At 38.1% G+C, this 27,633-nt stretch overlaps 1 protein-coding gene across 1 annotated transcript in view; it reads right to left on the reverse strand.

Moving 5' to 3' along the window:
• HEPH (hephaestin) overlaps positions 1–27,633 on the reverse strand; it is a 106,419-nt gene that overhangs the window by 38,414 nt on the left and 40,372 nt on the right. Inside the window, 5 exon segments of the mRNA XM_033201254.1 lie at positions 15,362–15,493; positions 16,298–16,437; positions 22,056–22,269; positions 24,841–25,053; positions 26,617–26,767. Of these exon segments, the coding sequence (XP_033057145.1) occupies positions 15,362–15,493; positions 16,298–16,437; positions 22,056–22,269; positions 24,841–25,053; positions 26,617–26,767 (850 nt within the window).

Here is a 27,633-nt window from a genome sequence, read left to right on the forward strand (position 1 = left end):
ATCCTATATCTAGAAACCACATAGTGTTAGCCCAAAAGTTCCTTAAGCTGATAAGCAACTTCAGCAAAGTCTCAGGAAAATCACTAGCATTCCTATACACCAACAATAGTTAAGCCGCGAGCCAAATTAGGAATGCTATTCCATTCCATTCCATTCCATTCCTAAAACACTGCCCAGAGAAATCAGAGATGATACTAATGCAAATATGGGATCATGAGTAGAAAGAATCAATAACATTAAAATGGTCATACAGTCCAAAGCAATGCATAGATTCAACGCTATTCCTATCAAACTACAGATGACATTCTTCAAATAACTAGAAAATATGATTTTAAAATTCATGTGGAACCGAAAAGAGCTCAAATAGCAATCCAAAGAAAAAGAACAAAGCTGGAAGCATCACAATACCTGGTTTCAAACTATAATACCAAGCTACAGTAACCAAAGCAGCATGGTACTGGTACAAAAACAGACACATAGATCAATATAACAGGATAATGAGCCCAAAAAGAAGGCCTACAATGATCTGATCTTCAACAAAGCTAAAAATTAAACAAGCAGTGGGGAAACAATCCCCTAATTCAATAAATGGTGCTAGGATAACTAACTAGCCATATGCAGAAGACTGAAACTGGACCCTTTCCTTACACCATGTTCAAAAATCAACTCAAGATGGATTAAAGACTTAAATGTGTAATCCAAAAGTATAAAAACACTGGAAGAAAACTTAGGCAATACCATCCTGGATCTACAAAAAAGCAATGATTTCATGACAAAGACACCGGAAGCAATTGCAACAAAACAAAAATTCACAAATGGCACCTAGTTAAACTAAAGAGTTTCTACACAGTAAAAGAAACTATCAATGAGTGAACTGAAAACCTACAGAATGGAAAAAAGTTTTGCAAACTATGCATCCAAGAAGGGCTTAATGTTGAATATTGATAAGGAACTTAAACAAATTTACAAGATAAAAACAACCCAATTTAAAAGTGGGCGAGGACATGAACAGACCTTCTCAAAAGAAGACATACATGCAGCCAACAAGTATATAGAAAAAAAAAAAAAAATACTCAATGGCTGCATGTGGTGGCTCATGCCTGTAATCCCAGCACTTTAGGAGGCTGAGGCAGGCAGACTACTTGAGGTCGGCGATTTGAGACCAACCTGCCCAACATGGTGAAATCCCATCTCTACTGAAAATACAAAAAAAAAAAAAAAAGAAAGAAAAAAAAAAGAAAAGAAAAAAATAGCCAAGTGTGGTGGCATGTGCCTGTAATCCCACCTATTCACAAGGCTGAGGCATGAGAATTGCTTGAACCCAGGAGGCGGAGGTTGCAGCGAGCTGAGATCATGCAACTTCAGTCCAGCCTGGGCGACAGAGCAAAACTCCTTCTGAAATAAAAAAAAAAAAAAAAAGATTCAACATTACTGATCATTAGAGAAATATAAATCAAAACCACATGAGATAACATCTCATACCCGTACAGCTATTCCTAAAATGTCAATAAATAAATAAATAAATAACAGATGGTGGCAAGATTGCAGATAAAAGGGAATGCTTATACACTGTTGGTGGGAGTGTAAATTAATTCAACTGTAGTGGAAAACAGTAGGGCGATTCCTCACAGACCTAAAAACAGAACTACCATTCAAGTCAGCAGCCCCATTACTGGGTATATACCCAAATAATATGAATTGTTCTATCATAAAGACACATGCATGCATGTGGTCATTGCAGCACTATTTGCAATAGCAAACGAACAGGTCAACTGAAATGCCATCAATAGTAGACTGGATTTTTTAAAAAAGCATTATAAGTACACTGTAGAATGTTATGCAGCCATAAAAAATAATGAGATCATGTCCTTGGCAGAAACATGGATGGAGTTGAGGCCATTATCCTTAGCAAACTAATGCAGGAACAGAAAACCAAATACTACATGGTCTCACTTACAAGTAGGAGCTAAATGATGAGAACACATGGACACATATGGGAACAACAGACACTGGAGCCTACTTGAGGGTAGCAGTGGGAAAAGGGAAAGGATCGGAAAAAATAACTATTGGGTACTAGGCTTAGTACCTCAGTGAGATAATAGTCTGTACAACAAATGCCCACGACACAAGTTTACCTATATAACAAACTTGAACATGTACCCCTGAACTTAAAATAAAAAATAAAAATTAAACTAACTAAATACAAATAAACATGTTTTGACAGCCTTGGTCTAGAATCATGACTGACCAGTGAATTCTGAAAATCAAGACTTTGGTTAAGTACATAAATTTGATGGATGCCTTGATTTCCATATTATGCTTTTTAGAAATGTATATATTCAATTTAATTTTAATATATAGTATGGTCACTAATAATGTTTCCTTGAGAAAGACAAAAATCTAATACTAGATGCACAGATTAGCCATTGTTAAAGAAGATTTCTTCACTGAGTTACTTAATTTTTTTTTTTTATGTTGATGGTTTTAATGTTTAATGTCGGCAGTGAAGTAGTTAAAAGTTTAACATTGGGCAAAAGAAAAAATTCTGTCCAAACAGATTGCTCAGTAAGCCCAGTGCTCATAAATTCACTGTAGGAAAGCTCCTCACAAATAGCTGGCAATTAAGGCAGACACAAAGAGCAACCCCATCAGCCAAAGCACTACAAAGCCTCCTCACAGACCCAGAACTGTTATTATTACCAGACGTGAACAAAGCATCTAATTTGACATCTGCTGTCTGGGGTCTCAAAACAGGCTTGAGGTTTGGTAATACAGTTATGGATGCCTTTCAGGAGGCTGGTGAAGCATGCTTGGTGGGATTTTTTCAACATGCTTACCTGTGTACCATCCTTCCTCAATAATTAGTTCATCATACACATACATACCCAGTTGGCCAATTGGTTATGAAGAGAAGCAGTTTGTATGATGTTTTGTATTAATTGTGTAAACGATGTTAATTTTAATGCATGATATATTTGTAAAAAATTGTTATAAGATGCTGCATTTTTACTTAAGTAAGACCATTTTTGCTTAGATCATAATCATGCTTCTGTAGGTTAATGATTTGTTGGCTGGCTCTTAAGGTACTATAATTGATATACTTGTATACAGAGTCCTTATAAAATACAACTTATAACTAAATCCAGATATTTAATAATTGGGCCCATTAAGTCCAATCACACATCACTATGACAGAGCAAAAGCTTTTCCAAGGGTATAATTTTTCTATGTAATAATTTATGTTATCCTATAAAAAGTAAATCTGGCCGGGCGCGGTGGCTCAAGCCTGTAATCCCAGCACTTTGGGAGGCCAAGACGGGCGGATCACGAGGTCAGGAGATCGGACCATCCTGGCTAACACGGTGAAACCCCGTCTCTACTAAAAATACAAAAAACTAGCCGGGCGAGGTGCGGACGCCTGTGGTCCCAGCTACTCGGGAGGCTGAGGCAGGAGAATGGCGTGAACCCGGGAGGCGGAGCTTGCAGTGAGCTGAGATCCGGCCACTGCACTCCAGACCAGGTGACAGAGCAAGACTCCGTCTCAAAAAAAAAAAAAAAAAAAAAAAAAAAAAGTAAATCTGGCATCTGGTTTACTGATAGAATATATCATATGCATTTATCATAACTATTTTATGTATTTTGGTGCTATTTATGTGTTTTTTATGTATTTTAAAATTAAATATTGTACATTGATACACAGGAGAGCTTATCATTAAGGTGGGTATACAGGTAGTTTTCTCCTGACTAGACTGTAATTGTTTTCATAAAAATAAGATGTTATGCCACATTATAACTTGCATATGTCCCCATTGCACCATATATTAACCAATCTTATAACTGACAATACTAATACTACACTAGGATTTAATACGGACATTATATTAAAATATAAATTGCTCATGCCAGCGTTCTGAGCAGACACTGCAGATTTTCAATAGTGGTATGGTTGATGTCATAACTAGGTTGGATTTTTATTCTCTATTAAGAGAAACTAAATATAGGAGAAGCTGTATGTCTTCTACGTATTATTGTAACAACCCTTAGAGTAAATTTTCTTTGGAGAGTAGGATGAAAGGGACATATTTCAAGCTTATCAAAGCTTATCAGAATCTATGCCATCTAATGCGATTTAAAGATTAAGATATGTTGGGTATAAACATCTTGGAAAAGGTACCTTATAGAGGTAGTCTTCAAAATGTTTTATTTTTCTTTCAATAGGTTTTTGCGGAACACGTCTATTTTGTCACATGAATGAATTCTGTAGTGGTGATTTCTGATACTTCTGTGCACCCATCACCTGAGCAGTGTACATTGTATTCAATGTGTAGTCTTTTATCCCTCACTTACCTCCCACCCTTTCCGCTGAATCCCCAAGTTCATTGTATCATTCTCATGTATTTGCGTCCTCATAGCTCAGCTCTCTTTTATGAGTGAGAATATATGATGTTTGGTTTTCCATTCCTGAGTTACTTCATTTAGAATAACGGTCTCCAATTCCATCCAGTTTGCTGCGAATGCCACTATTTCATTTCTTTTTCTGGCTGAGTAGTATTCCATGGTGCATCTATATCTATATCTATATCTATCTCACATTTTCTTTTTCCACTCTTTGACTGATGGGCATTTAGGCTGGTTCCATATTTTTGCAATTACAAATTGTGCTGCTATAAAAAATGCATGTGCAAGTATCTTTTTTGTATAATAACTTCTTTTCACTGGGTAGTTATGCAGGAGTGGAATTGCTGGATCAAAGGGTAGTTCTACTTTTAATTCTTTAAGGAATCTCCACACTGTTTTCCATAGAGGTTGTGCTAGTCTACATTTCCAGCAACAGTTTAAAAGTGTGCCCTTTTCACCATATCCACGTCAACACCCACTGCTTTTTTTATTTTTTTGACTACGGCCATTCTTGCAGAAGTAATGTGATATCACACTGTGGTTTTGATTTGATTTTCCCTGATCATTAGTGGTGTTGAGCATTTTTTCATGTTTTTGGCCATTTGTATATCTTCTTTTGAGAACTATCTATTCATGTCCTTAGTCCACCTTTTCATGGGATTGATTTTTTGTTTTTTTTGTTTTTTTTTCTTGATGACTTGTTTGACTTCCTTGTAGATTCCAGATATTAGTACTTTGTCAGATATATAGATTATGAAGATTTTTCTCCCACTCTCTGGGATGTCTGTTTATTCTACTGATTATTTCTTTTGCTGTACAGAAACCTTAGTTTATTTAAGTCCCATCTATTTATCTTTGATTTTGTTACATTTCCTTTTGGGTTCTTGGTCGTAAAGTCTTGGCATAAGCCAATGTCTAGAAGGATTTTTCCAATGTTATCTTCCAGAATTTTTACGGTTTCAGGTCTTAGATTTAAGACTTTGATCCATCTTGAGTTGATTTTTGTATAAGGTGAGTGATATAGTTTGGCTGTGTTCCACAAAAATCTCATCTTGAATTGTAGCTCCATAATTCATGTTGTGGGAGAAGCCCAGTGGGAGATCATTGAACCATGGGCATGGTTTCCTCCATACTGTCTCGTGGTAGTAACTAAGTCTCACAAGAACTGATGGTTTTATAAGAGGAAACCCCTTTTGCTTGATTTTCATTCTCTTCTCTTTTCTGCTGCCATGTAGGACGTGACTTTCACCTTCCATCATGATTGTGAGATCTCCCCAGTGGCATGGAACTGTGAGTCCATTAAACCTCTTTCTTTTGTAAATTGCCCAGTCTCAGGTATGTATTTATCAGCAGCATGAAAATGGACCAATACAGTGAAAGGTGAGGATTCAGTTTCATTTTTTTTTTACATTCAATAGAATTTCCATCAAAATACCAACATCATTCTTCACAAAACTAGAAAAAAAAATCCTAAAATTCATGTGGAACCAACAAAGATCCCATATAGCCAAAACAAGTTGAAGCAAAAAGAAGAAATCTGGAGGCATCACATTACCCAACTTTAACCTATACTATAAGGCCATAGTCACCAAAAGAGCATGGTACTAGTATTAAAAAAAGGCACATAGACCAATGGAACAGAATAACCCAGAAATAAAGCCAAATATTTACAGCCAACTAATCTTCAATAAAGCAAACAAAACCATAAAGTGTAGAAAGAATACCCTATTCAACAGAAGGTGCTGGGTACTAGTATGACAAATGGTACCGATTTGTGTACATTAATTTTGTATTCTGAAACTCTGCTAAATTCATTTACCAGTTCTAGGAGCTTTCTGGATGTGTCTTTAGGGTTTTGTAGGTATACAATCATGTCATCAGCAAACAGTGAGTTTGACTTCCTCTTTACCGATTTGGATGCCCTTGATTTCTTTCCCTTGTGTGATTTCCAGTTGAATAGAAGTGGTGAAAGTGGGCATCCTTGTCTTGTATCAGTTCTCAGGGGGAATGCTTCCAACTTTTCCCCATTCAATATAATGTTGGTTGTGGGTTTGTCATACATAGCTCGACATATCTTAAGGTATGGCTTGTGAAATCTTAAGGTATGCGCCTTCTATGTCAGTTTTAATGAGGGATGCTAGATTTTGTCAAATGCTTTTTCTGCATCTATTGAAATGGCCATGTATTTTTTGTTTTTAATTCTGTTTATGTGATGTATCACATTTATTGACTTTCAGGTGTTAAAACATCCCTGCATCCCTTGTATGAAACCCATTTGATCATGGTGGATTATTGTTGATATGCTGTTGGATTCAGTTCACCAGTATTTCGTTGAGGATTTTTGCATCTATATTCATCAGGGATATTGGTCTGTAGTTTTCTTTTTTTGTTGTGTCCTTTCCTGGTTTTGGTATTAGGGTGATACTGGCTTCATAAAATGATTTGAGGAGGATTCCATCTTTCTCTATATTTTGAAATAGTGTCAATAGGATGGGAACCAAATCTTCTTTGAATGTCTGATAGAATTCAGCTGTGTACCCTGGGCTTTTTGTTGTTGTTGACAACTTTTATTGCCATTTCAATCTCATTGCTTGTTTTTGGTCTGTACAGGTTTCTATTTCTTTCTGCTTTAAACTCGGATTGTTGTATATTTCCAGGAATTTATCCATTTCCTCTAGGTTTTCTAGTTTGTGCATGTAAAGGTGTTCATAGTAGCCTTGAGTGATCTTTTGTATTTCTGTGGTATTGGTAGTAATATCTCCTGCTTCTTTTCTAGTTGAACTTATTTGTTCTTATTTTCTTGGTTAATCTCCATTATGGTCTATCAATTTTGTCTTTTCAAAAGAACCAGCTTTTTATTTCATTTATCTTTTGTATTATTTTTGTTTCAGTTTTATTTAGTTCTGCTCTGATCTTGGTTATTTCCTTTCTTATGTTGAGTTTGGGCTTGATTTGTTCTTGTTTCTCCAGTTCCTTGAGGCATGACCATAGATTGTCTATATATGCTTTTTCAGAATTCTTGATGTAGCATTTAAATGTATAAACTTTCCCCTTAGTAAGGGAGGAGACCACCCCTCATATTGTCTTATGCCCAATTTCTGCCTCCAGAGAAACAAGAAGAAGTGAAAACTAAAAGGCAGAAATGAAATCCACAAGCAGACAGCCTGGCACCACACCCTGGGCCTGGTAGTTAAAGATTGACCCGACCTAATCGGTTATGTTATCTATAGATTACAGACATTGTATAGAAAAGCACTGTGAAAATCTCTGTCCTATTCTGTTCCATTCTAATTACTGGTACACACAGCCCCCAGTCACATACCCCTTGCTTGCACAATCAATCATGACCCTCTCACATGGACCTCCTTAAAGTTGTGAGCCCTTAAAAGGGACAGGAATTGCTCATTCAGGGAGCTCAGTCGTTGGAGACATGAGTCTTGCCAAAGCTCCCGGGTAAATAAAGCCCTTCCTTCTTTACCTCAGTGTCTGAAGGGTTTTGTCTGTGGCTTGTCCTGCTACATTTGCACCACTATTGCTGCATCCCAGAGGTTTCGATAGGTTGTGGCACTATTACTGCTCATGTCAAAAGGTTTTTAAATTTCTATCTTGATGTCCCTGTTGACCCAATGATCATTCAGGAGCAGATTATTTAACATCTAGGTATTTGAGTGGTTCTGAGGGTTCCTTTTGGAGTTGATTTCTCATTTTATTCCACTGTGGTCTGAGAGAATACTTTATATAATTTCAGTTTTGTTAAATTTGTTGAGACTTGTTTTGTGTATCTTGAACTTTGTCTGTCATATAGTGTATCTTGGAGAACATTCCATGTGCTGATGAATAGAATGCATATTCTGCAGTTGCTGGTAAAATGTTCTGTAAATATCTGTTAAGTCCAATTGTTCTAGGAATAGTTTAAGTCCGTTCTTTGTTGACTTTCTGTCTTAATGATCTATCTAGTGCTGTCAGTGGAATATTAAAGTCCCCCACTATTATTGTGTTGCTGTCTACCTCATTTCTTAGGGCTTGTTTTATAAATTTGGGAGCTCCAGTGTTAGGTGCATATATATTTAAGATGGTTATATTTTCCTGTTGAATTAGTCCTCTTATTATTATATGATGTCTGTTCCTCTTTGTCTTTTTTAACTGCTGTGGCTTTAAAGTTTGTTTTGTCTGATATAAGAATAGCTACTCCTGCTCACTTTTGGTGTCCTTTTGCATGGAATATCTTTCTCCACCCTTTTACCTTAAGTTTATGTGAGTCATTATGTATTAGGTGAGTCTCTTGAAGACAGTAAATACTTGGTTGGTGAATTCTTATCTATTCTGCTATCCTGTATCTTTTAAGTGGAACATTTAGGCCATTTACATTAAATGTTAGTAGTGAGATGTGAGGTATTGTTCTATTCATTATGCTGTTTGTTGCCTGAATACCTTGGCTTTTTTTTTGTTGTTGTTGTTGCTGTTTTATAGGTCCTGTGGGATTCATGCTTTAAGGAGATACTATTTTGGTATAGTTTGAGAACTGGTTTCAAGTTTTAGATTTCCTTTTAGCAGTTCTTTTAGTGCTGGCTTGGTAGTGGCAAATTCTTTTCAGCATTTGTTTTGCTGATAAAAAAACTATCTTTCCTTCATTTATGAAGCTTAGTTTTGCTGGTCAAAAAATTCTTGTCTGATAATTGTTTAGTTTGAGGAGGCTGATGATAGGACACCAAACCCTTCTAGTTTTTAGGGTTTCTGCTGAGAAATCTTCTTTTAATCTAATAGGTTTTCCTTTATAGGTTACCTGGTGCTTTGCCTCCCAACTCTTAAAATTCTTTCTTTACTTTTGACTTTAGATAACCTGATAGATATGTACCTAGGGAACGATCTGTTTGAGAGGAATTTCCCAAGTGTTCTTTGAGCTTCCTGTTTTGGGATGTCTAGATCACTAGAAAGGCCAGGGAAATGTTCCTCTATTATTCCCTTAAATATGTTTTCCAAACTTTTAGGTTTCTCTTCTTCCTCCTGAACACCAATTATTCTTATGTTTGGTCGTTTAACATAATCCCAAACTTTTTTGAGGCTTTTTAAAAAATATATTTTCTTTGTCTTTGTTGGATTGAGTTAATTTGAAAGCCTTGTCTTTGAACTCTGAAGCTCTTTCTTCTACTTCTTCAATTCTATTGCTGTGACTTTTCAGTGTATTTTGTCATTCTGTAACTATGTCCTTATGCTATCTATTTCACTGGAGATTTTTCATTTATATCCTGTATCATGTTCTTAATTTCTTTAAGTTGATATTTCTCTTTTCTGGTGCCTCCTTGATTAGCTTAATAATCTACCTTTTGAATTCTTTTTCTGGCAATTCAGAGATTTTTATCTTGGTTTGAATCCATTGCTGGTAAGGTAGTGTGATCTTTGGGGATTGTTAAAGAATTTGTTTTGTCATATTACCAGAATTGGTGTTCTGGTTCCTTCTTACTCAGGTAGACTATGTCAGAGGGAAGATCTGGGACTCAGTGACTGCAGTTCAAACTATTTTGTCCCACAGGGTGCTCCCACGATGTGGTGCTCTCCCCTTTCCCCTAGGGACAAGGAAAGCACCATGTCCTGAGAGGTGAACTGCAGTGATTGTTATTTCTCTTCTGGATTCAGCCACCCAGCAGAGCTACTGGGCTCCAGGCTGGCAATGGGGAGTGACCGCAAAGAGTCGTGTATATAATCCATCTTCATGTCTCTCAGCCATGGATATCAGCACCTGCTCCATTGGAGGTAGCAGGGGAGTGAAGTGGACTATGTGAGGGTCCTTGGTTGTATTTTTATTAAGCGCATTGGTTTTGTGTTGTTTGGACTCCAATCAGGAGGTGGTGCTTTCAAGAACACATCAGCTGCAGGTGTATAGGGAGATACATGGTTCTCGTAGGGTTGCCTTTGGATAAGTGTTCAGTTTTATCAGGTGGTACGGAGGGCCATAGAGCTCCCTAGGGATTATGTTCATTGTCTTTAGCTAACAGGAGTGCAGAATTAGGCATGCCTGAACTCAGATTCTCTTTGGGCAGGGCTTGCTGTGGCTGCTTTGGGGGATGTGAGTGTGTTTCCCAGGCCAATGGAGTTATGTTCCTAGGGGGATTATGGCTGCCTCTGCTACATCACACAGGACACCAGGGAAGTGAAAGAAAGATGGCAGCCCACAGCCGAAAAGGTCAGTCTCAATAGCATCATGTCTCCCCAACAGCACTGAGTTTACTTCCAGGCAGTTGGTGAGCAGGACTGACAACCTTCCCCAGGCTACAAGCCTCCCAACTGAGAAAGCAAGACAACTTACAGTCCCTCATCTGTCCCATGGAGCTTGCAGTGGCAATGCACCTCCTTCAAAGGGTCTGTGGATTCTCTCAGTGGTATGTTTCTACGGTAGTTCCTGGAGCAAAAGTTGATAATATGGATCTCCACATGCTGCTCTGTCCATCCCAGTGGGAGCTGCAAGTTAGTCTACTTCCTATCCACCATTTTCTCCTCCACCACCAAAATGGTTTCAAAATTATTCTTCTATTGAAGGTTTTAGATCAGTTATCTTGATTAAAAATTTAAATAAATTTTTGTTCACTTAGAAATTTAAATAAATATCCAGAAAAATCATAGAAAACAGAGAGAAACTTTGCATGCATTCCCTTGAGATTGGGAGAAAGTTGAAGATGACCACTACCATCACTAGTATTGGTGATCCTGGCAAAAATATATGGAAATGGAAAGAATAAGAGATAGGAGAATAAAACTCTCAATATTTCTGGAATCAACAAAGTAGTAAAACTAACAAGGGAATTCAGGAAGACTATCGGATACAGGTTCAACTTACACAAATGAATAGCATTTCTCTACATTATAAATAATCTATTAGAAATATAATTTAAAAGTAGTATGAAAAACTAAGAAGCATTAATGGATTAACTTAACCAAGCATATGTACAACCTTTATGATGACATTTTTACAACACTGTAAAGTCATAGAAGACCATCTGAATAAATGGAAATCCATTCTAACAAATAATGCAAAGATGCAAATTCTCTCCTAATTAATCTATAAATTTAATACAATGTCAATCAAAATTTTAGCTGTATTTGAGAAACTTGAAACTTACTCTAAAATCTATATGGAAAAAACATACACTTAAGTAAATCCTGAATAAAAGAGATTTGTTCTTCAAATATTAAGACAACTTTCAAGCCTATGACAATAAAAATAATATGATATTGTTGCAATAACTGGATAGACAAATATAACATAATAGATTGGAGACTGATTAATGTATTTAAAGAAACTAAACATGAAATAATGATGGCAAAGCAACTCAAAGGGGGGATCGTCGAATGGTTTAGAAGATGGTACTAATAACATTTTCTTTCTATATAAAGAAAAATTAAAAATGGATTTCTAGCTAATAGCATATAAAAATGCAAACTCTGGTCTGATTACAGATTTGAATGTGAAAAAAGAAACTTATAAATTTAACAGAAGATAATGCAGCAGAATGTCTTTGTGTCCAAGGGTTGGGAAGAACTTGATAAACAAAATTTCAAGAGCACAAACTATGAGGCCAAAATTCCATCGATTTGATCACACCACATCAAGGATTTCTGTTCAACAAAGGATATCACACACAAAGTTAACAAATTGGGAAAAGATATCTGCCATGTTTAAAACATAGAAGGGATTAATGACTAAAATGTAGCAACTACCGAAAATAAAAAAGACAATATCTAGAAACCCCAATTCACCAGCTAATTTCTTAACCATCAAAATAAATCCAGAATTAGAAAACTACTCACCCTTTCCACTTTATTGGGCTGGTCCAAGCTGCCATCATCTCTTACCTGAATTAATCCAGCCACCTTTGCCACTACTTACTGTATAACTCACTCCTTCAGTGATCTCATCCATATTATGACTTTAAATATCATCTACATGCTGATGACTCTCAAATTTCATTAAATTAAGGTAGCTAGATCTGCAGCACAGACCCTTTACTAACTCACATATCCAACTTACCCAGTTGCAGGCATAGATCAACTTACTATATGGAAAGGGGCAGTGCAATAGGGAGTGCTGAGATAAAAGAAACAGTAATCCTGCCCACTGGTGAGACATTTCCAGCGAACATTTTAGCTTCTGACTAATCAAATTAACATCTTTCTTGTCTGAAGCTGATGGAGGTAGAAGGTAGATGTGTGCAGTTAGTAATAGACTAGCATTATCTGTATTCCCATTGCTATTGACAAAGCAGAAGCATGGGTCCGTTTCACGAATGTTTGTTTTGTCCTATTGATTTTTATTTACAGTATCATGTCACTTTAATTATTGTATCTTCATCTTCATAATATGCTATACTATTGGGTTATGCTAGTATGATTTCATTAGTATTTTTAAAAGTGTTTTGGCTCTTCTTGCTCAGGTATTCTTTATTTTTCCAAATGAACTTTGCATACAATAATTTCATTGCAGTACAAAAATATATCCAGTTGTAGTTATACAAAATAATAAAATACCTAGGAATAATAAAAATACCTAGTAAAAATTTTAACCAAACAGATGAAAGATCTCTACAATGAAAACTACAAACACTGATGAAAGAAACTGAAGAGGATACAAACAAATGAAAAAATATCAAAAGAATTAATATCATTAAAATGACCATATTGTCCAAAGCAATCTGCAGATCCAATGCAATTCCTCTAAAAATATTAATGTCATACTTCATGAAACTTTTCAAAAATTTGAACATTTTTATGACACCAAAAAAGAGCCCAAATAGCCAAAGCAGTCCTGAGCCATAAACAAATAAACAAATAAACCATTGGAGGCATTACATTACCTGACTTCTAAATATATTAAAAGGCTATGGTAACCAAAACAGCATGGTATAAAAATAGACACATAGACCAATGAAACAGAATAGAAAATCCAAAAATATTGCCACATATTTACAGTCAACTGATCTTTGACAAAACTGACAAAATGTTACATTGGAGAAAGAACATCCTCTTTAGTAAACAGTGCTGAGAAAATTGGATAGCCACATGCAGAAGAATAAAACTGGACCTCTATCTCTCACCACATGCAAAATTATCTTACAATGGATTAAAGACTAAAATGTAAGATGTGAAACTATAAAAATACTAGAAGAAAACTGGAGAGAAACTCTCCTGAACATTGGTTGAGGCAAAGAATTGACGACCTCAAAAGTACAGTTAATAAAAGCAAAATAGGCAAATGGGATTATATTTAACTAAATATTGCACAGCAAAGGAAATAACAGAGTGAAAAGACAACCTGTTGAATGGGAGAAAACAATTACAAAGTATTCATTTGTCAGGGGACTAATACTAGAATACCAAGAAACTCAAGCAAGTTAAAAGGAAAAAAAAAAAAACACATTAAAAAGTGGGTAAAGGACATGAATAGACATTTCTCAAAATAAGACATACAAATGGCCAACAGGTATATGAAAACATGCTCAGCATTACTAATTATCAGGGAAATGCACATTAAAACCACAATGACAGATCATCTTATCTTAGTCAGAATGGCTATTACTAAAAAGACAAAAAATAATAATAATAACAGATGCTGGCAAGGATGCAGCAAAAAGGGAACTCTTACACACTATTGGTGGAAATGTAAACTAGTTGAGGCACTATAAAACATAGTACAAAAACTTCTAAAAAAACTAAAAAATTACTATTCAATCCAGCAATGTCACTAATAGATATTTACCCAAATGAAAAGAAATCAATATATCAAAGGAATACCTGCATTTATATATTTCTTATAGCACTATTCACAATAGCAAATATATGAAATCAACCTGTGTTCATCAAGGGATGAATGGATAAAGAAAATGTGGTATATATACACAATGGAACACTATTCAGCCATAAAAAAGAATGAAATCATATCATCTGCAGCAACATGGATGGAAATGGAGGTCATTATCTTAAGTAAAATAAATCAGACACAAAAAGACAAATATTGCATTTTCTCACTTATATGTAATAGCTAAAACCTTTGATCATATGGAAATAAAGAGTGGAAAGGTAGATAACAGAGACTGGGAAGGGTGGTGAGTGTTAAAGAAAGGGAAAGATGAAGAAAACTGATTTAAAGGGTAAAAATATACAGTAAAATGGAATGAATTCAATGTTTGATAGCAGATTAAGATTACTATACTTAACAAAAATATATTATACTCGGATGATGGACACTGTACATATTCTGACTTGATCATTATACGTAATATACATGTAACAAAATTTCTCACATACTCCTTACATTTGTACAAATAAAATAAAATATCCAACTGTGATTGGATATAGTTAGAATTACTTTAAACCTATACATTATTTAAGATAGATTACCTCCTCTTAAATAGTAGTATGTCCCAAAGTTTCATTCTCAGCTAATATCATTGTCACTTTACACACTATCTCACTGGGTGATTACATACATATCATGATTTCAACTATCATCCATTGTAATTACTTACAACTGCTAAACTTCTATGTCTATCCCAGGTGTCTCTTCCAAGTTACAGATCCATATCTCAAACTGATGATATTCTCCTATCAGTACAGCTGTCTCATTTCCACCTGGAGTGTGGTGGCATGATCTTGGCTCATTGCAGCCTCCACCTCCTGGGTTCAAGAGATTCTCCTGACTAAACCTCCTGAGTAGCTGGGACTGCAGGTGCATGCCACTGCACCCAGCTAATTTTTGTATTTTTGGTAGAGATGAGGGTTCACCATGTTGACCAGGCTAGTCTTGAACTCCTGACCTCAAGTGATCCACCCACCTCAGCCCCTCAAAACGCTGGGATTACAGGAATAAGCTACCACTCCAGTCTGAAGTACATAATTTTTAAAGGAACAATCCAGAAGCCTGAAGCAGAGGTGATGCATGTCCCTTGTTCTTTCACTAAGTGTCCCCACTCACCAGGCTCAGCAGCCAGTGGCCAGCCGGTAGTAGATTCTAGCACTCCATGAGCATGAACAGAGTAGGGGCGGCTGGCATTGTTCTTGAATACCACAGTCAGGATATCACCAACTTCTCCTTTGATAAGTGGACCTAATGTAGACAAAAATAAGTAAATAAATAAAGTTTCATTAATGAAGGAGTAGGACAGGGAACATTAAAGAAAGTGACATACATGGTCACTTCATAGAATTAGGAGTTTACCCTGAGAAAACATCCTTCTAAGACCTAGAAGGCATGGCTAGCTCCATTTTTAGATTCAGAAGTCCTTAAACTGTTACTATTACCCACAGGATGAAGATACTTCAACGACAAGATTATACTTTCAATTACCTCCACTTTTCCCACCCATACCCTCTATCTATAACAGCCCTAAGGTCTAAAGAATCAAGGTGCTGTGGAATCATTGATGATAAGGAGTGATAAGTTTGGCAGACAATATAGAATTGAGAGGAACTCTTCAGGAGTCAGTGGGTCCCTTCTGTACCATAACTAGAATAAGGGGGAAAACACCTAAAGCAATAGTTAAACAGGGGTACAATGAAAAAACTGATTCCTTGTATATATATATATATTTTTTTCACTTTTTGATGTTCCTAAGTTCTCCTGCCCCTAGCATTTATTACAACTTACCATCTGCAGAAACTCATACCTTGAAGATATAGAAAACCCAGTAAAACCTGGTTCATGTTGCAGCAGAATTCATGATTTCCTTCCTCCTCCTTCACTGTTTATTGCCGTGGTTGTTTCACAAAATGGAACAAAATGTTCCATAATTCCAGTGTATCATATGAAAACACTGAGAATGGGGAATAGTGAGGCCATCCTGGTACAACATAGCTGCCCTAGGTGCAGATCAGGCTGTTAAACATTAGGAGGGAAGTGGAATTCCCTTACCCAAGATTCCCAAGTGTTCTTCTGGTCCAGTCCTTGGCCGAGGGATCCTGAATGTACCATCAGTGTATTCCCTGAATACAGCTTTCTTGTATCTGGAACCCAGGAGCCCATCCTTGTTGTTCAGGAAAATGTAACCATAACTAGAGGAATCCAAAGAGTACTATCAGCACCTGGCCATCCACCCCTCATTTTCATTTGAATATTTATGGGGAAGCCAGGTCAGAACCAGCTTCATGTCACAGATAGAAAAAAAAAAGGGGATCTATTCCTTTTTTTTTCTTTTTTTAAAAATTGATTTATTATTATTATTTTTTTAGAGGGAGTTTCGCTCTTGTCACCCAGGCTGGAGTGCAATGGCACGATCTTGGCTCACCACAACCTCCGCCTCCCGGGTTCAAGCGATTCTTCTGTCTCAGCCTCCAGAATAGCTGGGATTACAGGCATGCGCCACCATGCCCGGCTAATTTTTATATTTTACTAGAGATGGGTTTTCTCCGTGTTGGTCAGGCTGGTTTTGAACTCCTGACTTCAGGTGATTCACCCGCCTTGGCCTCCCAAGGTGCTGGGATTACAGGCGTGAGCCACCACGCCTGGTCCCTATTTCTTCTAATGTCAGACTTCTCACCACATTGGCTGCATAACCACAACTAAAGATGGCAGGTATGCCATACACGGTGGCTCACACCTGTAATCCCAGCACTTTGGGATGCTAAGGCAGGTAGACTGCTTAAGCTCAGGAGTTTGAGACCAGCCTGGGCAACATGGCAAAATCCCATCTGTACTAAAAATAAAAATTAAAAAAATTAACTGGGTGTAGTGGCTTGTGCCTGTAATCCCAGCTACTTGGTTGGCTGAGGCACAAGAATCCCTTGAACCTGGGAGGCAGAGGTTGCTGTGAGCCAAGATCATGCCACTGCACTCCAGCCTGGGCAACAGAGTGAGGCTTTGTCAAAAAAAAAGGAAAAAGGAAAAAGGATGGCAGGTTTCCTTGTTTGCCATCATCCAGATAGAAATTTGTTATATAATTAATACTACAAGAGCACTGAGCTAAGAATCAGAAGCCGCAGGCTTTAGCTGCAGCCCTAATGATGTCTTGATGAAATTAGTTTTACAAAAGGGCAAGGTACAAGGTGGCAGGAAAGCATTAACTATGGTGAGACATAGGAAGGGAATGAAATCTTACAGATTTTATCCTTATAGGATTCTGTCTAGTTTACAAACAGATTTATCGTTTGACATTTCTAATAGGCCTATGGGGTTTAGGTAGGTGCCAGAGGTGTAATCAGTTGCACAGAGATGACAGGACTTATTCTACAAGAGACATTGTTAGCCAGAAAGTGAGCCAGGATGTAGATTCAAGCCTGCTGCTCCTTCCCTCCCTCCTTTTCTAGTCCTGTTCTTTCATCTTATACAGCATAATTTTCAAGATGAGTATACCCAGGCTCAGAGAGAGGAAGTCACTTTTTAAAATTTCCAAAAACTGAAACAATTCAGAAGCAAAAAACAAATAACCCCATTAAAAATGGGCAAGAAATGGGTGTGGCAGTGTGTGCCTGTAGTCCCAGCTACTTGGGAGGCCGAGGCAGGAGAATTGCTTGAACCCGGGAGGCGGGGGTTGCAGTGAGCCGAGATCAAGCCACTGCACTCCAGCCTGCATGACAAAGTGAGACTCCATCTCAAAATAAAAACAAAGGCAAGAAAAATAAATCATTCTACCAAAACGACACATGCACTCATGTGTTCATCACAGCACTATTCACAATAGCAAAGACAGAGAACCAACCTAGGTCCCCATCAATGGTGGACTGGATAAAGGAAATGTGGTACATATAAACCATGGAATTCTATGCAGACTTTAAAAACAATGAAATTATGTCCTTTTCAGCAACATGGATGTAGCTGGAGGCCATTAATTTCTCAGCAAATGAACGCAGGAACAGAAAGAAAAATGTTCTCACTTATAAGTGGTAGCTATACATTGGATACTTATGGACATAAAGATGGCAACGATAGAAACTGGGATGGGGGGCAAGGGTTGAAAACCTATTGGGTACTATGCTTACTACCTATGAGATGGGATCTGTACCCCAAACCTCAGCATCACATAATACACCCATGTAACAAACCTGCACAGGTATCCCCATACCTAAAACAAAAGGTGAAATTAATTAAAAGAAAGATTTAACAGGAGACACTGGGGATTACTAAAGGGGGAAGGGAGGATGGGGAAAATGGTTGAAAAACTAACTATTGGATAGTATGCTCACTACCTGGATGACAGGATCATTCATACTCTAAAACTTAGCATTGCACAATATACCCATGTAACAAACCTGCACAAGTACTCCCTGAACCTAAAATAAAAGTCCAAATAATTTTAAAAAGTATTCTCACTTGGGCCCTACCTGAATGCTAGCAACTAATAATACATTTTTAAAAAACGGATGTAAATATCTCGTTTCCTGCTTCTTTATTTTTAAATTATAAGATCTTGTTAGATGTTTCTCACTGGGTTCTGATCAGAAACAAATGAGAGGAACTAAATAAATAACTGATTTGATATCATTCCTTCTGAAACTATTCCAATCAATAGAAAAAGAGGGAATCCCCCCAACTCATTTTATGAGGCCAACATCATCCTGATACCAAAGCCTGACAGAGATCCAACAAAAAAAAAGAGAATTTTAGACCAATATCCCTGATGAATATCAATGCAAAAATCCTCAATAAAATACTGGCAAACCGAATCCAGCAGCATATCAAGAAGTTTAGTCCACTATGATCAAGTGGGCTTCATCCCAGGGATGCAAGGCTGGTTCAACATATGCAAATCAATAAATGTAATCCAGCATATAAACAGAACGAAAGACAAAAACCACATGATTATCTCAATAGATGCAGAAAAGGCCTTTGACAAAATTCAACAGCCCTTCACGCTAAAAACTCTCAATAAATTTGGTATTGATGGAACATATCTCAAAATAATAAGACCTATTTATGACAAACCCAGAGCCAATATAATACTGAATGGGCAAAAACTGGAAACATTCCCTTTGAAAACTGGCACAAGACAGGGATGCCCTCTCTCACTACTCCTATTCAACACAGTGTTGGAATTTCTGGCTAGGGCAATTAGGCAAGAGAGATAAATAAAATGTATTCAGTTAGGAAAAGAAGAAGTCAAATTGTCCCTTTTGCAGATGATATGATTGTATATTTAGAAAACCCCATCGTCTCCGCCCAAAATCTTCTTAAGTTGATAAGCAACTTCAGCAAAGTCTCAAGATAAAAAATCAATGAGTAAAAATCACAAGCATTCTTATACACCAGTAGCAGACAAACAGAGAGCCAAATCATGAATGAACTCTCATTCACAATAGCTTCAAAGAAAATAAAATCCTTAGTAATCCAACTTACAAGGGATGTAAAGGACCTCTTCAAGGAGAACTACAAATCACTGCTCAGTGAAATAAAAGAGGACACAAAAAAATGGAAGAACATACCATGCTCATGGATAGGAAGAATCAATATTGTGAAAATGGCCATACTGCCCAAGGTAATTTATAAATTCAATGCCATCCCCATTAAGCTACCAATGACATTCTTCACAGAATTGGAAAAAACTGCTTTAAAGTTCATATGGAACCAAAAAAGATTCCGCATTGCCAAGACAATCCTAAGCCAAAAGAACAAAGTTGGAGGCATCACGCTACCTGACTTCAAACTATACAGTAAGGCTACAGTACCCAAAACAGCATGGTACTGGTACCAAAACAGAGATAAAGACCAACGGAACAGAACAGAGCCCTCAGAAATAGTACCACACATCTACAGCCACCCGATCTTTGACAAACCTGACAAAAACAAGAAATGGGGAAAGGATTCCCCATTTAATGGTGCTGGGAAAATTGACTAGCCAGAAGTAAAAGCTGAAACTAGATTCTTTCCTTACTCGTTATATGAAAATTAATTCAAGATGGATTAGAGACTTAAGTGTTAGACCTAAAACCATAAAAACTCTAGAAGAAAACCTAGGTTATACCATTCAGGACATAGGCATGGGCAAGGACTTCATGTCTAAAACACTAAAGCGATGGCAACAGAAGCCAAAATGACAAATGGGATCTAATTAAACTAAAGAGTTTCTGCACAGCAAAAGAAACTACCATCAGAGTGAACAAGCAACCAACAGAATGGGAGAAAATTTTTGCAATCTACTCATCTGACAAAGAGCTAAAATCCAGAACCTATAAAGAACTCAATCAAATTTACAAGAATAAAACAAACAACCCCATCAAAAAGTGGGCAAAGGATATGAACAGACACTTCTCAAAAGAAGACATTCATACAGTCAACAGACACATGAAAAAATGCTCATCATCACTGGCCATCAGAGAAAAGCAAATCAAAACCACAATGAGATACCATCTGACACCAGTTAGAATGGCAATCATTAAAAAGTCAGGAAACAGCAGGTGCTGGAGAGGATGTGGAGGAATAGGAACACTTTTACACTGTTGGTGGGATTATAAACTAGTTCAACCATTGTGGAAGACAATGTGGCAATTCCTCAAGGATCTAGAACTAGAAATACCATTTGACCCAGCCATCCCATTACTGGGTATATACCCAAAGGATTATAAATCATGCTGTTATAAAAACACACGCACGTGTATGTTTACTGTGGCACTATTCACAATAGCAAAGACTTGGAATCAACCCAAATGTCCATCAATGACAGACTGGATTAAGAAAATGTGGCACATATACACCATGGAATACTATGCAGCCATGAAAAAGGATGAGTTCATGTCATTTGCAGGGACATGGATGCAGCTGGAAACCATCATTCTCAGCAAACTATCACTAGAACAGAAAACCAAACACCACATGTGCTCACTCGTAGGTGGGAACTGAACAATGAGAACACTTGGATACGGGAAGGGGAACATCACACACCGGGGCCTGTCATGGGTTGGGGGGAGAGGGGAGGGATAGCATTAGGAGATATACCTAATGTAAATGACGAGTTAATGGGTGCAGCACACCAACATGGCACATGTATACATATGTAACAATCCTGAACGTTGTGCACAAGTACCCTAGAACTTAAAGAATAATAAAAAATAAATTTTTAAAAAAGTGAGGTATACAGCTTCCATGCTGTGTCCTTATAAACAACTCTGCTTGCCCTAGACTTCTTTCTTTCTTCATGATAGCTGGGAATAGCTACAACTGGAACAGACATCTTGGCCCCAGAAAGGAAAGCAAGTGCTGAAGATGACAGGGTTCACCTGCCAGCTCTGAACTGCTCATATTTGTATTATTATGTGAAAAAGAAATAAAATTCTATCATATTTAAATCACTCTGTTTTAGACATTTTCTGCTACATAGCTTAGTCTGTACCTTAATAAATGCAATGCCATTTTGTCAAGGGGCAGCTGAGCTTGAGACATTCAGTCCCTTGAGTAAATCCTGTAAAATTTAAGTCCCAGGGTAAATACTTCAGTTAACTGAAAGAAGAGAGACAAAGATTAAGAGCGTGAAGGTGTGGGCAAGCTTTATTCCCTCACTATGTCAATATAGAAGCGGCACTGAGCTAGAATTCATAAGAGCTGCATTATAGCCCCATCTCCCAAATCTGTTGGTATCATATTAGGAGACCTGAGATAAGAGTCTCCTCATCTCAGAATTTCAGTATTCTCATTTGCAAAATGCTTTTCTAAAAGTGTAATCTCTCCATTTCTGAAGCCTTACCTGTCCTTCTCAGACTGGTTGTGCCATTCCAATTCCCAGCTCCTGTCAGGGCAATAGTCCCACTCTACTTCTTCTGCCATGATATAGTAGATTCTTGCAGCTTGGTAGCGTTGGCGAGGGGTGGCTTGGTGGCCAGGACACTGGGAGACGTTATAGATTGCCCTCATCCCTGCTTCTCGATGGCTGCCTGCCTGGCAATAAATCTCAAATGTCCCTAAGGGAGGATCAGAGAGAAAAATCTGACTCAGAACACCCCAGGGTGGTGCCTGGGGGATTTCCTGTCTTTCCCTAGGCATACTGTAGAAAATAATTAGTCTCAGATAGACTCAGATAAGGCTTTTGTCTTAACTACACATAGATAAAAGAGTATTAAAAGTTTATTGAGAGTAATGAGCTCAAAGGTTAAGAGCGCCAGCTTCAAAGCTACATACACTGGGTTTATTAAAACTAAACTCAGCCACTAGAATAACCAACTTCTTCCAGGATGTTTCAAGTTTTAGCACTGTAAGTCCCATATTTCTAGAAACCTCTTAGTATTAGGCAAACTGCCATGGTTGGTAACCCTATCTTTCATTTATTATATATAAATCATACACACACACACACACACACACACACACATACACACACACACACATTAAACCTTGTGGCAATTGCTAAACCTCTGTTTTTCAGTTCCCTCATCAGTAAAATGAGGATTATTTTACTTTATTTGGTTGTTTTACAACTAAACCCAATAGTTTTTGAACAGTGCTTAGTACAGAACATATTCAATGCTCAGTTAAGTGATGCTATAAATAAGTAAATATAGCTGTAATAATTCTTATTCCAAGAAAAACAGTGATGAGTTGTTTCTCACCAAGTACCAAAGAAAGAAAATAGGCTTCAATAGTTAGCTAAAAAGAAAGAGAACGTCTTGATTGCAGAGGGATGCTTACTTAAGACAGCTTTAGAAGGTCCTTCACTCTTTTTTTTACAATGGAATGTGCAGGTAACAGTCTTAAATGTCTGTGTTGTGGAGTTGCCGCGGTCGGATCTTAAGCTCCAAATTTCTACCTCAAGGATACTCAAACTCAATGTCGATCAAAGAAGCTAACTTTCGTAGAACATTACTCTCATTGTTTCCTTACTTTGCTGCTCAGTGCTTATCCCATTACTACAAACTCTTCTTCCTGGCTGTCAAAGCCTTCTATGAGTTGGTCCCAAACTACCAATCCAGTTCTACCTCCCACACATTGTCTCAAATTCAACTATCACTCCAACTACACGGAACTCTGACTGCTTCTCTCACACATCTCATCATTCCTACCTTGAAATCTTCATTCATTTTGTCACCCTCTTTGTGGAACTTACCTACCCACCCAACCCCCAAGTATCTATGAGAGTCCACTCATTATCCAAGACCCAATTCATGTTTCTTTTCCAGAAAGCCCTCCCTGACTATTTCGGCCCAAACAGAGTTCTACATTCTTTGCTTCTCCACCCCTAATGAACTTTATATCTAAACCATATGTTAAAGGGCTAAGTGCCCCTCTCTTTTAAAATGACCCCTTCTACTAGTTTATAAACACCTTGAAAGAAAGGGTCATTTCTTTCCACATCTACTTCTTCTATTTCCCTTACCACCCTTATCTATTGCATCAGTAAATCCTATCAGCAATTCCTTCAAAATTATTTTTTCGTTTCCACTGCCTCTTCCCTAGTCCAAGCCACAAGCTTCTCTCACGAGAAAACTACAATAGCCTCCAAACTGTCCTTTCTATTTCTGAAGAGACCAGCTTTATGTCAAGTGTTTGTCAAACTCAGGACTAGGTTAAATTTAAAGTGTTGAAGACACTTGTTCAAGGATGTTTTTCCCCCTAAATATGAATGGAATTTACAGGAGTAAAACAAAAGTTTAATAGGAACTGTGTGGAGCTGACAGGTTGTTCTTACAAACACTATTGTCATCTAATGGCTGGAAAAAAAAAATACACCATAGGGACAAAAGAAAAGATAACTGCTCCATTATGAAATGCTAGAAATACATAGAATCTGAAGAAACGTTACAGTCAAACATCTTCATAAAAGGAAGAAAAAGGATATGCAGGGAAGGAGAGATGGAGGGAGGACAAAAGGACAGAAGGAAGGAAGGCAGAAAGGAAAGAATCAAGGAAGGAAGAAATCTAGCTAGAGAGAAGGGAAGTAATTAGACCAAAGTTCGCAGCAAGTTAATGAAAGAGCCTGAACTAGGGCTCCTGTGTTCTTCTTTCCAGGCTGAAATTGTTACATCACCACACACACATACAAACACACACAACGGGGTGGCGGGGGGCGGCGGGGGGGAGTGTCGTGGGGAGAAAGAGAGAGAGGGAGTGACCAGAAATGAGAAAGTCTGTAGAAATCCTCACAGAATATCAATTTGATAGCACTTATAAGTGCATTTTATTGACCTTCCTCCCAATAAAAGTACTATATCTAAAAAATCTCTATGTAGTCAAGTCCACTCCCTGCCATGTAAGAACTGCACTAAAGCTGATCAACATCCCAACTTCCCTTCTGTTGCTCCAGAAAAGAGCTTCCTCCACCTTCTACTAACTCTATTCTGCCTGCTGCTGAGTAGGGAATCCAAGTAACCAGAACATGGAGAGCACATTGAAGAAGAAAAAGAAAAAAGTGTTTTTAAAATCTTCCTAGAACCGTCAGCATGCCTCTTCTTTTCTCTTCACCATCCCTCCCTCTTCCTGACCCCATTCCTGGCCCTATACCCAATAAAGCTTCTAGGGCCAGCCGCTAAGGCACTTACCAAGGTTGTCAGGCTGCATGATGGCCATGACAAAGGTATGAGGAAAGAGCATGGCTGCACCCTTCCTCATGCCCTGAAGCTGCACAGTGTTGCCCTGGAACATGACTCCATGCACATCAGTCTCTGTGCCCAGGCCGAGCAGGTGCCAGGCCACTGTGTCACCCTTGCACATGTCCAGTCTGGGCAGGTTGGAGAATAGAAACCCATTAATGGCTGGAAAACAAAAACACAGGACAAGATGGGGAGATGAGACCAGACTACTCCAGCACTGGCCAGCAGCATGGTATCAGCTATGTACTATGGTTTCACACAACTTGAAACTGCTGAGTCATCCTCAACACCTCTGGCTTTTTCTCTAATCCACTTAACTCTACTCGTGATTATCTGCGTCTTTGGGATGAGCACTCAACTGTCCTTTCTTGCCTCACCTCCACCATGATCCACATCCTGACAACGTTAAACCACTACCGCATACACACACACACACACACACACACACACAACACACACCAATCTCTCCTATTCCCTATTTCTTGAAACTCTCTTTCCTTGGTTTCTGTGGCAACACACTTTCTGGTCCCTTTACAACCACTCTAATTGTTCCTTTTCTACATTGATCTCATTTTCCACCCCTCCATAATGTGTTGGGGATCTGAAAATTCCATCTTCAGCTCTCAACCTGTTTCCTCCTCTTCATCTTCACTGCTACTGCCCTAGTTCTGGCCCTCATCATCCCTGGCCTGAACTCTTACAATAGCCTCCTCTCTGGTACTCCTACCTGAAGTCTGTCCTCCCATCCTCTTCCACACACACACACAAACACACACACACACACACACACACACACATCCCGTTGTCCTTATCTATGAGCTCTATTTTTCTCTGTATTACTGAAACTTTAAACATTGTAGGTGCTTTGATAATACCTGTTGACTTTTCACATAGTTTCCTCTTTCTGCAATAAACTTCCCTTATGGTCTCTTTCTATGGCATCCTACCACTTACCCATCGTATCTTTGTTCAGATATCCTCTGTAAATCAGTTATTACTCTCTCTTTGATCCATGAAACTTTTATCCCACGAAATTCTGCAGTATCAGTTGTCGTGGAATGTAATTGATATACTTTCTGGTGATTTACTTACAAATGTATTTCCTGCACTGGATTGACATAACAGGAAGCATATAATTTTTTTTTTTTCTATATCTATGTGACTGCCTGAGCACCTAGCACATTACCTAGTACCAATTAGGCACTCAGTAAATTCTAACTGGAATGAACTTTGCTCATGAGACAGTTTTACTTTTTCCAAATGATGAAACTAACTAGTAATGGGAACCAAGAGATGGAGCATTTCAAGTGAAGGGAACAGCACTGCAAAAGCATGACATCAGCATGTTCACAAAGAAAAATAGCCCCAGTTGGCTGGAGTATGGGGTAGGGGAGCAAAGGTACTAAAATATAAGGAAGAGGGAGATAAGATTGGAAAGGTATCATCTGGCTTATTCTTCACAATCCCTTGTGGATTTCTTGTGCACAATCCTCATTTTGCAGTTCTTTCTTCCAGTGTCCCACATACTATGTAACACAGGACACAGCACCCAAAGGTACTAAGTATAAGATCTGTTGTGTTTGGTTTAACTTCTCAATCTATCCCGCCTCTTGGACAGAGATGACCAATAAAATCAGTGTTTTCAGGATTGGTCATGATTACGGTTAAAGTTAGATTTTACTTGGGACCCCTCAATTTAGCCCAGGGCAAAAGTATTCCCAATACCATGCATCCGATTGGAGTCTTGGAAGCCCTCAATATCCTCTGAAAGCAGTCGGAAATCCAACATAGCAGCTGCTTGATTGGCATTGCTGTACCAGCTCTTGTTCTCATCCAACACAGTGAAGAGAAGAAAGAATTCTTTATCCACCCCTTTCTGCAGGCCCAATAGAAGAAAGTAGAGGGAAAAATGACAATGGTTTCAGCAGTTGTGGACTGTGTCGTTACAGATCAAGGCATGCCAGATTCTTTCCCATTTCCTTTTCCCATTTTGAGCCCATACCTCCTATCCAGAGCTGCAGCAGTTTTTCCTTAGGTAACCTCAAATTGCAGATGAGAGAAGAAGATCAGAATAAAAGGACAAGCCTGACAGGGAAGAACATATGAAAGTAGGCAGGGAAGGAGCATAGGATAAGAAATAAGAGGTGTAGAGTGTAAAAGAAGAGAGCTGGGAATCACCTGGGGAGAGGAATGAGGGGAGGTGACTAGAAAAGCAGGGGGGCATCTTGGGGGGAAACCAGAAAATAAAAGATAAGTAATATCGATATTAATTATTGTTACCACTAACATTTACTGAGTGCTCACTACGTGCCAGACCCTATGCTAAGCACTTTATATGGATTATTTTAATTAATCTTCACAGAAACCCAAGGTGTCTTCTTCCATTGTTATGCCATTTTTACAAATGAGGAAATGGAGTCAAAGAGAAGTTAAGTAGCTCAACCAGTGTTACACAGCTAGAAATCGTGGGCTGAATACAAAAGAAGACAAGCAAACATTAAAGCAGATTTACCAATCAGGAGCAAGATTTAGGGGCCACCGAGATGAGTGAGAGAGATAGGGAGAAGGAGAGGGAGAAGAAGGGAGGGAAGGAGGGAAGGAAGGAGGGAGGAAAGAAAGAGATGATGAAAGGATATCGTGAATTATCTGCAAGGCTAAAGAAGATATATATTTGTCAGTACAAAAAATAACATGCAAGATAGCATGAGGTCACCAACTATTAATTTCTGATGGACCAGCTCG

Source organism: Trachypithecus francoisi, unplaced genomic scaffold (genome assembly GCF_009764315.1).
Source record: "Trachypithecus francoisi isolate TF-2019V2 unplaced genomic scaffold, Tfra_2.0 Lachesis_group6, whole genome shotgun sequence".
Classification (NCBI taxonomy): Eukaryota; Metazoa; Chordata; class Mammalia; order Primates; family Cercopithecidae; genus Trachypithecus; species Trachypithecus francoisi.